Here is a 12,588-nt window from a genome sequence, read left to right on the forward strand (position 1 = left end):
ATTGTGTGTCTGCAATAAACGGGCTGACTGGATAAACTCACTGGGAGGTGGTGAATCAGACGAATCAGTTTAGCAAAGAGACTTGGGATAAGGTAAGCATTCATTCAACAGCTTCACATTTGAACACCTACTATGTGCCAGACTCTGTCAGAGGTGCTAAGGCCACAAAGTTGGAGAGATGTGATGCTGCCCTCAGGGTGGCCAAATGCGTGGGGGAAAGGCTGACGTGTCAACTAGACATTGTATTAGACTGTGCTAAGTACTGTAAGAGAGGTTTGCACAGCAATGCCACTGGGGCGGGAGTGAGCAGCTGGACCCAGGAAGGCATGGGCAGCTGCTCACCAGGAGGCTGTCTGAGCCTAGTCCTGAAACGTGATCAGAAGTGACAGCCTGCAGCACATGGCCGGTGGGCAAACACTACTGTGGTTTCTGGGACGGGTGACTAGTGTAATGCAGCCAGAAATTGGGACACAGTTTTTTATTCACTCTATGCTTTTTGTTTATTTTTTCATTTACTCCCTTATGTCATATGGACTTGTGGATCTTATTTTATTCTACAGTGGATTTGTTATCAAATGCTACACAGGAAATCATTCCAAAATGTAGTGGTTTAAAACAACAATGATTATTTATTGTCTCTCACCATCATGTGGGTCATGAATTCAGAGCATCTTGCCTAGATGGTTCTGGCTCAGGTCTCTAATGGGATTGCAGTCAGCGTCAGCTGGGTTGTGGTCCTGTCAACATCATCTGGGACTGGAGGGTCCACTTCCAAGATGGCTGCCTCACCTGGCTGGCAAACTGGTGATGCTTTTTGGTGGGAGCCTCTCCACAGGGTTGTTTGTCCTCACAGCATGGAGTCTGGGGAGTTACCCCAGCACTACTCACCCTACATGTTTAAAGAAACAATTCAGTCCTTTCCAATACTGTGAAAGGAGATGATTCTGGACTAGAAGACAGGGACACAACACAGAAAGACAGATTTTCAATTCAGTGTGAAGAGTAGAACTCTGAAAGGCAAATGGGCTGACTTGATACAGTGTTTCTCGTCATTGAAGATACAGAAATAGATGTTGGAGGACTGAAAATGTTGGAGAGGGAGCAAGATTGCCTGGATTCGAATCCCAGCTCTGCCCCTTGCAAGATATGTAACCTAAGTCACTCAGCCCCTGTGCCTCAGTTTTCTCATCTATCAAATGGTAATTACCAAATAGGGTTTTTATGAGGATTAAATAAATTTAATACCTGCAAAGCACTTAGAACAGTGCCTGGCGAGTGGTAAGCACCTTATGAGTGTTATCTATGATGATGGTCGTGATGATGATGATGATGATCGATGGTTGGATCCTATGCCTTTTGGGGAAGTTTTCAAATCTGGAAGTCTGCAAGTCCATCACTTGTAGGAAAGACACACTGTAAAATTATCCATGTGATTTTGTGTTATGCTATATTTACGATGTCTGAAATTTCAGATTTTGGGTTGTCTAAAATAATCTGTCAGATGTAGTGTAGCTTAACAGAACCAATGGCTTAACATAACAGAAATCTGTGAGGGGGCTACTCACCAGGCTCTGCCACTCTAGATAGCCTGATTGTGCTATACCAGATGGTGAGCACTGTCACACAGATTTTACCGGACCTGCTTATATGGTAGATGATGAAGGAAACAGAGAAGGAAACAGGAATTAGACAGCCAAGAGAAAAGGCTCTGGCTTTTGAACTGGGGTCTGAACCCACATTACTTTTTGTCTAGGGCTGGTTACTACAAGGTTCCTATTATTAATTTCCTTGTCTTTGTAGCTATGGATGTCAAGTCCATCTTATACACTGGGTCTCCATGAGTTGATTCCCAATACCAGCTGCTTGCTCTGCTGGTGAACAGAATGCCTGCAAGCTGTGCAGCTTTCCACCCCTCTACCCTGAGTGGACTGGGCTTGTTTTCTCTATTCTGGCTATCTTCTCTCTTGCGATCCGTATTCTGGGAGTCATGGTAATGGCAAGAGGGTTCGAAACCCCTTGGGCTTGGAAAACCCACCTTCTGTTTGCTGTATCACTACATTTGCTGTGTAACAGGAAAATTTGCTTGTTGCTGTGACTTCATGTCCAATATCATCTGGGTTATCACATCCAGAAATCATCTAATTTGTAAGGACAAATTTTATTTATTTAGCAAATTTATCTATACGATGAGAATAATTGTGAGGATTAAAAGAGTATTTATAAAGCACTTAGAACTACACCTGGCACATAGCAAGTGCTTTATAAATACTAACTCATTTAGTTTTCATAACTCTGAGCTCCATACTATTATTATTATTATTTCCATTTTAATGACATGGAACTGATGCACAGGGAGATTAAGTAACTTCCAAGATCACACAGCTGTCTAATGGTAGATTTAAACACAGGGTGTCTGGCCTAGAGTTTGTTCTCTTTACTGCTAAGCTCTACTGCCTCAAGTGCCCAAGGCCTGTTGTCTTGTGGTGGTTGTGGATTGACCCACTGAACTGAGATTGACAGGTAGTTTTACAGGGTGGAAGATTTATTATTAATATTTTGAGAATTCAACTGTGGCTGGCATATGGTGAAGAAGGGTTTTGGGGGACTTTTTGTTATCAGTTAAACAGCATCCTTATTATAATGCATCTTTCCATAAGCTGATTGCCTTATGGGAAGTCAGGCATGTTCTCTTTGGATAAGGCAATGATGTCTTTATGCAATTTCTATCAAATACTTCGATGGAACAGGATGACAAGTACAACAGATTGTAGCTTTACTGGATAATTATAATATATCAAATGGAATGATTTACTGAAAAATGAATCCTTTATTTTGTTGTATTATGCTCTTCTTACATCATTTGTAATAATTTAGCTAATTTTGAATATCCCTCATTTGTATTTTGGGAAGAATAGGGTATTTGTTTCTACAATGCTCAGCTTTACTGTGATATAAGAAACAGTTCTCAGAGTTATCCCAGTTATAGGTAAATAGTAGTAAGTGAAACTATCTGAATACTGATAATTTGGCTATTATATAAATAATTACCAGTTCATATTATAAATGGGGGCATATTCAAGTTGTCGTAGTTAATTTAAGCAAAATTTTACTTTTCTTGTGGTGTATTCTATAAGATATTTTCATGACTTTTATTAGTATGATTGAGTAATCAGGATGTCCAGACAGATCGAAAGTGATAGAATCTTCTTTACCTTTATATCCCTAAAACCTGGCAACCAATGTGTATGATTGGTATATGTTGAAAAATAAGTGAATGAATGGAATGAATGAATGATTACTCATTCTCATTTTGGGACTCTACTTCGTACCAGAATATTCTAGCTGAGTCCAGAAACTCTCTATTCTGGTTGCACATTTGAATCCCCATGAAACTGCAAAACTCCTAATGCCCAGGCCTCACCCAGACCTGTATCCGCAGCACTGTTCGAGGTGCTGGGGATACAGCATTGAACAGAAACAGGAAAGTTCCTGCTCGTGTCTAGCTGACAGTATAATCAAGGGAGACTGAAAATACATAAATAACTGTAAGATATGACAGGTGGTGTTACAAGCCATGAAGAAAAATAAAGAAGTTTAAGGTAGAGAGAGTAAACGTTTAAGTCAAAGATGTCTACATCTTGGAAAACCCCTACATTTGACACAGCGGTCATGTTAATTGTTGGCTTTGGAAAAAACTCATTCCTTTCATCCTGCCTCCCTCCCTCCACTTGTTACTTTCTTTATCCTGTGCTGAATTGTTATCCTCATGTCCTCTGTGCTTCTATTTCTGTAGCTTCCAGCCATTAACTTTGATAGTGCCCAAAATAGCATGACGAAGTCTGAGCCCGCCATCAAGGCGAGTGGACATAGAGCTCGAGGTCAGTGGCACGAGTCCACAGAAGCTGTTGAACTTGAAAATTTTAGGTAAGAAATCCAGTATCTCCCTTGTCTTCAGCAACCTATTCCAATTAGCCCCAAGCTTTATTTAAGTTTGTCACGGAAGCTAAAATTTAAAATCCATTTCAAAATTTACCATTAGGACTCTTAATTTAATAACTTTGTTAGTGCTTAAACCATTTTCAGAAATAGTGTGTAAATAACAGGCTTAAAGACTACCGGTGAAACTGACCTGGGAGTTTCAGGACACCTTGCTGACGTACACTTGGCTTTTGCTCCACGAGGAAGTGGCTAGGCTGATTCCAAGCTCTGTCTTCAGCTTTTGGTCTGTCCATATCTTGCCAACAATGAGGGGGCATAAATGAAGCCGTTGCTGTGAACAGATGTGGTGGCTAAAGACTGGTTGTCAAAACAACTGATGCTTTCAGTTGAAGAGGTCGCACCGCACCTTTAACATTGAAAGCGTCAGCCCATGTTTATCTCTGCCATCACCATGTAGACCTTCTAGAAGCTCCACATTCTCGTGGGCCACTCCCCTTCCAGGAGCTGGTTCTCTCAGTTTTACAATGTGCTCCGGTTATTTGGCACTAAGTGCCATGTAAATAATGAATGGCATGAAATAGCAACATGAATATTCTAGAACAGTCATTTATTTGGCCAAGATTTTATTTCCCTGTCATTTTATGACAATGAATCTAATAGTCCACAAAAGTCACATGATGTTACATGAGTTCATGTTTTTAAAATACATTTTTTAGTGAGGAACACTAACTTCTTTAAGAAGTGTTATATTTTCTGTCTACCAGTGTCCATGTAGTAAGAAGCCATCACAGCCCTCACCTGACTGGGGTAGGGGCACACTGTCCAATGACATCTGAAAGACTGTGAAGGCAGAACGGTACAAATGGCAATATGAGGCTACAGAACTTACCTTTGAGGTGGTATGCTCATGCAATTCCAGCTTATTTGGCCTAGATCTTAAAATTGGTCTCTTCTAATTTGCACAAAAATATTGTATCATATGTTCTGTAGCAATGTGACCCTTTTGTGCATTATCACTTATCCTCTCCCAGTTTTAAAGTGGAATGTTTTGGGAGTATTTTTAACCTCTTTGATGGTCTGTCAAAAAAAGAAGCTGAAGCTGGAATATCTTAAGACTTTGTTAAACACACACACACACACAACATACAGACAATCAGCAACCACAAAAACTCTCACTATTGAAGGAGTGTAGACTATGTTTGATAAATCCTTATTACCTACAGGGAAATATGTATGACACCCACTAGTGTTAATAGCCATAGCAGCCAATGAGGTCGTGGGTGGGTAGAAAAGCGAAAGGAGGGAATCCTTCTGTGCCATTGCACAGCTGTGTAGAAAATGTGCTCCAATCATTCTTTCTCTCTGTATATCCTTTTCTTCCTCTGACCAATTGTAGCTAGCTTATAGGCAATAATTTAGTTAATGTTAAAATGAAATATATATGCTTGACTATAATCTTTATTTTTAACTTTGTAATTGAATTTCTAGTTCTTATTTTAACAATTGATACTTGCCTTTAGCAATATATTGAATTCTAAGGATCCTACAATGTTTGCATGAATACAGGTCACCTTTCTCTGTATTGGTAACTTTGAGGAGCCTAACTAATTTTTATTACAAAATGCTTTTCTGTTTGTTTCATCTTAGTATAAACTACAAGAATGAGAGAAATTTCAGCAAACATCCCCAGCATAAACTGTTTCAGGAGATCTTTACAGCCTTGGTGAAAAATAGACTCATATGCAGGTAAGATTGTCCCAGGGAAGACAAGCAGACATTTACCCAAGAATGGCATATTTTATATATCTTGTTCCTAGCATATGGTTTGAAGCAGTTTACAGGATTGAACACAACGTACTTAGAGGATGAAACAGAGCAAAGGCCATTTAGAAGGAGGCGAATTTATAATGAGAAAACACTCAAGTTACACTGTTTTCCTTATTTTGAGGTTGGGTACTCAGAAGGAGTTTATTGCCTGGGTTCTTATGAAAGAGACATTGGGTAACACCATGGCCAACATCCTCATGGTACACTTCTGCAGTCAATACAAGGACTGATTACATGGGCTTCCCCCGTCTGGACTTTGGGGAGAAGACTAGTGTGTGACATCCAGTCACAGCCCAATGACGATGTTTCTTTTCAGAACCAAAACAAATGTGCTTTCCTTTGTCTTAACACAGGTGCAGTGTTGGGACTGTAGAGAAGGATTAGTTAGCATGTCCTCTAGATTCTCTCTCACAAATATAGGGGTTTTCAGTGGGACGTTGACTGGTCCTGGATTGCAGTCCGTTTGGGTCTACTTGAATTGAGAGCTGGCTGTGCTGCTGCCGGATATGAAGGAGGCTCCCAACATTCCGTCATGGTAGGACCTGGCCTTTTATTCTTCCCAGGAGACCCAGACTCTCTCCCCACAAGCACTGGCTGAAATGATGCCTATGAAGAACCTTGAATCTTCGCCATCACTATGAGACTTTATTGAGATATCTGATTGAGATATCTGAATGGGAAAAAATTACTCCTGGGAAATAGGAGAACTGTTAGTAATTTAATGCCTTGACTGAAATAAAACTCTAATTTGGTCCAGTGCAATAGCTGAGTTTAAGTAGAACAGCGTCATGGTGAGTCCTCTATAAAGAATCAGCTACAAAATACACCCCTAAGTGGTGGCCTAATGGTTTGATCTTTTGGATGGGTTATTTAGTATTGCATATTTAAGTATTGGACAGTGACTGCCAAATATATTGGTTTAGTTTAAGAAATTTAGGATTGGGACTGCATCTGTCATACCTTTGTCCTTGGTTTAAGCAGAGGATTGTCAGACTGGTCCACATGATACAAGAAGCCTAGAATCTCTCCCATGGTTAGGCAATTGGGCCGCTGCCCTGTTCTTGACAATATACTCAAAGATTGTTGAAAGACTAATGAACGCTGCAGGGGACCTGAAGTTGTCCTGGGCTGTTTTCTTCTTGAGCTTGAACAGAGTAGAACAATGGTTAGTAGCAGAATAATTATGCCTGAAATGGCATTGGAAGATGAAGTTTTCTAATTTGTTTTGAAGACAGCTATCATGGACTCCTCAAGGGATGACCAATAGGCCATTTTTTCTTGTTGGCACTTTGGAGAAGGCAGAAGATTTCCTGTATTAAAGATGTGAGAGGCCTCAATGTATCCTCACTCTAATGGCACTAGACAAGGCAATTGTTAGGGAAAATATTTGGGCAAGTGTTGGCATCCAACATTTGAAAAAGATCTTAACAATTCTGAAGTCAAGAGATCTCTTGTCAAGACCTTTTCAAATTCTTAATGATTAATGAGGTATCTTAGGTTGGTTGGAGTTACTGGCTTGCAACATGAGCAGTCCCTGGAAATCTTAAAACTAGGAAGAGATGATTGTAGATGTCTTTGCTTTCATAGTACGAGAAGGAATTTGGGAATGTTGAACATGAAGAGCATCCTTTTATGTCATCCTTTGGCTGCTGACAGATTGTTATGTTCAGTTCTATTCTAAAAGCAGGCTTGGGTAAAAGATGGCTTAAGTATAAAGGTCTTCCATTATTTCTCACCCCATATAACCTTGGAAGTTTGGCAGAACTTCCATTTTCCTCTTTTCCCTCTAACTTTAGAGTTACAGAAGAATAACATCTCACAGCCTTTTCTGGTATGGTTTCCTAACCCTTTATTTGTGAACATCAGATTTAATGTTAGCTGGAAGTCTTGGATTCAGTTCAATAAACCAATTGTTAAGCACCTAGTATGTGCAAGGAAGAGAGGGAGCAAGCGATAGAGAAGGAAGAGAGGATAAAACTACAAAGATGAATAGGACATGTGGTCCTTTTCTTCCTGCGGTTTCAGAGTCTACTCTGGTCAGCAAAACGATTACCCTCTATCCCAATACAAGGGAAAATATGGTAAATATAAACCATTTATATTAATACAACTAAAAGTTGGATGAGATTGAGAGGTGTGGACTTTGGTCTTTGGTCAAATTCTGATTGTAGATAAGATAGGGCATATTCAGGATGTTATGCCATTGAATTTTACCCTGAGAACATGGCTGATTGGGTATTTAGTCTTATCCATGAAGTGAGAGCCCTTCCAACTCGTCTCTCAATTTTTGCCCAACTGATATTGTTCTCAATCTTCTCCTACTTGACTCTCCTCAACTGCATTCTTCCCCTAAACCACACTCATGGCTACCTCCTTTCTCGGTTCTCTTCCTAAGATTGACCTGTGATTATTCCTTTGTTCTCAAAAATGAGATTGCCAGGTGGCATCTGAAATGAGACCCGACTTCTTAATCCAGAGTCAGATAAGGTAACACTACAAACACCTCATGGTGTACCTCAAAGGGCAAGTGAAAATACTATCTTTGAACTTGAGGTTACTCCTAGTCACACATGGTAGTAAGTCCTGATGTGTGGCAAGATATGGAAGAAAATTTTGACCTTCCAACTTTTCTTTCTGCCATAACATTATTTGTCTACGGTACAGTCTGCTTTTAGAAAATAAATCTACTGCTTTTCATCTCATCTGCCTGTCTGGGAAAGTACAAAGAGTGCTTGGTATCCAAGACTAGATTGTTATGAGGTTTTATAGGGAAGTAAAAGTTGCCACAAAATTGACAAATTCACTAATTAACAGACCACTTATAAAATTGATCTCTACTCAAATATCTCTTTTCTGTGTCTGCTCCTCTGAGCTCCATCTTTGTTGGTCCATTTCTTGCTGATTGTGAAACAATGTGAAGATACTATAAAACAATGAAAATATAACATAATCTTCTTGTAAAATGAACTTGTGACTTTGGCTAAAGATGTAGAATTTCAGTGTCTGAGAATAACGGTGCTGAACTGATGGAATCTGATAAATGAGGCCCTGGCAGAATCAGACCACTTGACAATTGCAGAAGACAGTATTAACAAGGAAGATGACAATATGAGACTTCAAAAAAGCATGTTTTTTGGGCCAGCCTTGTGGCTGAGTGGTTAAGTTTGCACACTCTGCTTCGGTAGCCAAGGGTTCCCTCGTTTGGATCCTGGGCACGGACCTCTTCCTGGTAATGCTATCCTAGAATTGCCAGGATATCCCCTCTTGCCCCACCTGTAACTTTTGTAGAGATGAGTATGTCTAAGTTCCTAAAATTCCTGCTGCAAATTTGAAATATTTTGGAAATAATTCTGTAGGAAGTCTAGATTGGGAAGATATTTACACTATACAAGAGCTCAAGAACTGCTTGTGTTGGGGGAAAACATCTGGCCAAAACTGTCACAATCTCATTAGAAATGCTATTACAAGTGTTCTGGGAACTTCATAAAAACTACTAGCCAGGAAGACCTACATAGTCATTTGTTTACCAACTAGACCTTTGCTGTCCATGTCCATGCTAGGGCCTAGGTCAAGATGCAAGTGACTCTTATTTTGAGCTTTACCTGATCTTTAGCATTGGCTATGCAGACCCTGTCACAGGCAGGTGAGAGGAGAGGCCCAGAAATTAGGATGCAGCAAAAGTCTCTTCAGTGTCTGGATTAAGTTCTTAAAATATATAAAGTTGATAGAGAGATGCTCTTTGTGTGATTTTATCTGATCAGGTAGCAGAGAGGCCAATAGGAGTCTTTGAAGGCTTCCTATTTGTATAGGAAAAGAGTAGCAAGAGTATCCTGGTCACCTTGGTAAAGTCTGTCAGATAGTTCAAACCTCCCCAGACAGGCCTTCAGGTTAGCCCCATGAATTGGAAAGAGATAAAGGTTCATTAAGGTCCAAAAGAGTCTCAGGTTTGGGTCTTGAGGTGCTTAAAAAATTCTTCTAATGACCAGGGTAGAACCTCAGCTCAGGGAGCTTAGCTGGTTCACAAAGGCCTTTGCGATTTTGTTCCTTCGTGGCCTCATCTCTTGCTCCTGCCCAGTGCATCATTTGGGCTCGCCAAGATGAGAGTGAACCCCTCATCATTCCTTGGAAAGTTGTTCTCTCTCTCACCTCTGAGCCTCGGCCCACATTCATCCCTTCCTGAATGCTGCTGCCCCACCACTTTGCCTTTCTGGCTGTTCCGGCCCCTCCTCTCCCCTCCCTTGGCCCTGGGCCCGTGTCACTCCCCAATACACACTGAGCTCCTAGAGAACAGCACTTGGGTCTCTTATCCCCAACTCAAGACGTTGATGCTGCTTTTATTGGTGAGCATGGAGGCTGAGTCTTCATAAAGTAGAAATTTTTGCATTAAAATTATTCTGATTACTGTGAAAAGTTTGAAAAATACATAAAATTACAAAAAATGAAAATTTACCCTTTATATCATTCTTTGAAATAGCTACATTAACTCTTGCTGTATTTCTTTCTAATCTTTTTTTTAATTCTAAGCTTTTTTCCTTCACTTATATGAGAGATTATTATATACGTACAAAATTGTATTCTGCTTTTATCCAGAGTAGAATTTTTAAAAGAGCCAGATCATTGGCTGAGAATCCTTCAGGATCTTGTCTTTTTGTCTCCCTTTTGCTCTAAGTTTTAGAACCTTAAATGTAGAAAGGAAGAAAATAAGCGTCAAGAACTAGGATCTCATGTAATCCTCAAGCAAATAATGATTCCTTTTCTTCCCATCACCTAACTTGGAGCAAATATCTAGCTCTTACATTTTTATTTCTCCTGAAATGTTATTTAGAGTATATGCCAAACTTAAAATGCACACGCACATCTGTATACATACATATACATACGCACACATATGCATACGTGTGTGTACATATGCATACGCACATATTATATACAATATATATAAAAACATGTATTATATACATATATATATATAAAATATATATATTGAAGAAAAAATCCAGTCCAGCCTCATTTGATAGATGTGGATACTGAAAGGACAAGCTCATGATCCTGAGGCAAAGTGTTGACTGGTACTCTTTTCTCCTATGCCTAGCTGATTCCCTGGCTCTTTTTTAATCAAAGTATATTTAAAATTTGTTTTTGGTTTTGCACCACAGAAAAGTACCATTTCAGTAATCGTGTTCTCTCTTTTCTACTGTTTACTACTGCTTCTTGCGAAACTCATTCACTTGGACGTCTAACCGGCACGAAATTAAAATGTTCCCACCTTTCCAGGAGAGGCCTGCTTATTCTTTGGTTACATGTAACCACCAGAACCAGTTTTAAACCTGGCCAAATCAATAAATCACAGCTTCCCATCCGTACATGAGCTTCTGAGAGCCAGGCAATAAGCGACAGACACGTTCCACGAACCACGTCTCCATGGCTAAAGTCAACCAATCCCTAAACACTCCCACTTATGAAAGTCCACTTATCTCTGAACTAGTCTGTGAACTTTGCTCTGAGAGACTGTGCTTTATAAGTACAGCTCTCTCTTTCTGTAAATTCATCTTGTGTCTCTCACATTGATTGATGGACTTGTTCTTCTTTGGGCATCTCAAAATTAACATGCCTCAAACAGGACTTTTGATTTTTCTCACTCAACTTGCCCTCCCCTCAGCTTTAGTCTTCGCCATCTATTAACCTAGTCCAAGCTGCCATCGTCTCTTGCTTGGACCATTACACTTGGTTAACTGGGTTCCCTCCTTTGATCCTTGGCTCCCTAGACTGTTTTCACCACCACATACAGAAGAATCCTTTCAAAATCTCTGTCAGATTATGTCAGTCCTCTGCTGAAAGCCTACCAGTGACTTTCCAAAATATAAAGTCCAAAGTTCCTATTCTATTCTACAAAGCCCTATAGATCTGGCTCCTGCCAGCTCTCTGACTTCAACTCCTATCACTCTATCTCGCCCACTCAGCTCTGTGAACACAAGTGTGTGGTTTTGTCTTTTCTGTACCACTGGGCATGTAACAGTGCCTGGATTCTAGTTAGTAATGAGTAAATTTGAAAGCTTTCTACCTCTGACACTCTCATCAACGATGTAGAAGAAACATGTAGAAGACAGTCCTTTCTGCTCAGTGTCTCTCTGACTTTAGAGACCAGCACGATCCATCGGATGGCCTTCTGATTAGGTCCATTCTGGGCTAGGTTTAATGGGAGACAGGAAGAACAAAAACCCATTAAAAATAGTGGAATCAGTCAGTAAAGAGTCCTTGAATATTCATTTATAATTAATTTCTTCACGTGAATTCTTATTTCTTTTAATTTTGCTTGTCTATTTTGATGTGAATTTTACTTTTTCAACTATCCAAAAAAATGGGGCTCTGTCCTATGAATTTGAGCTAATATTTATTTTGAAACAGGTTTGAATTCTCCCACTTTTAAAGTTTAGTCAAAGGTGGCAGTTTTTTTGTTGCTGTTTTGTGTGTTAATGAAAATAGCGCTACAACATGAATAGGGCAAACTAGATAACACTCTGCTGTGAAGACACTGCTTATTCTGAGTGAGGGACGGAGGGAAGCGTGTTACAAATGGGGGTCTAGGTTGTAACCTCTGGCATTTGCATCAGCCCCTGGGTTCAGTTAACCCCAGACAATTTGACTCTCCTTTATCTTACTTGCAGCTTTATTCAATATTCAATACTACAGCTTCATGACTGATTTTTACATGGAGCTCTCACATTAGGTATTGGTTTCTTCCCCTATGCAAGAAGGTGAAACCCCAACTATCCTTTCTCTTTTCAAAACTGTGTCTCTGGTGGTACCATTTTTCCTTCTCCT

General features: G+C 39.9%; 1 protein-coding gene across 7 annotated transcripts in view; it reads left to right on the forward strand.

Annotated features, from left to right (window-relative positions):
- Nucleotides 1-12,588, forward strand: part of NEK10 (NIMA related kinase 10) — a 214,473-nt gene that overhangs the window by 20,692 nt on the left and 181,193 nt on the right. For all 7 annotated transcript variants that reach the window (XM_044754603.2, XM_044754604.2, XM_014840925.3 and 4 more), the window contains 2 exons: nucleotides 3,794-3,924; nucleotides 5,587-5,685. In XM_044754603.2, the coding sequence (XP_044610538.2) occupies nucleotides 3,794-3,924; nucleotides 5,587-5,685 (230 nt within the window). The remainder of the gene's footprint in view (nucleotides 1-3,793; nucleotides 3,925-5,586; nucleotides 5,686-12,588) is intronic.

The sequence above is a fragment of the Equus asinus genome, chromosome 21 (genome assembly GCF_041296235.1).
Source record: "Equus asinus isolate D_3611 breed Donkey chromosome 21, EquAss-T2T_v2, whole genome shotgun sequence".
Classification (NCBI taxonomy): Eukaryota; Metazoa; Chordata; class Mammalia; order Perissodactyla; family Equidae; genus Equus; species Equus asinus.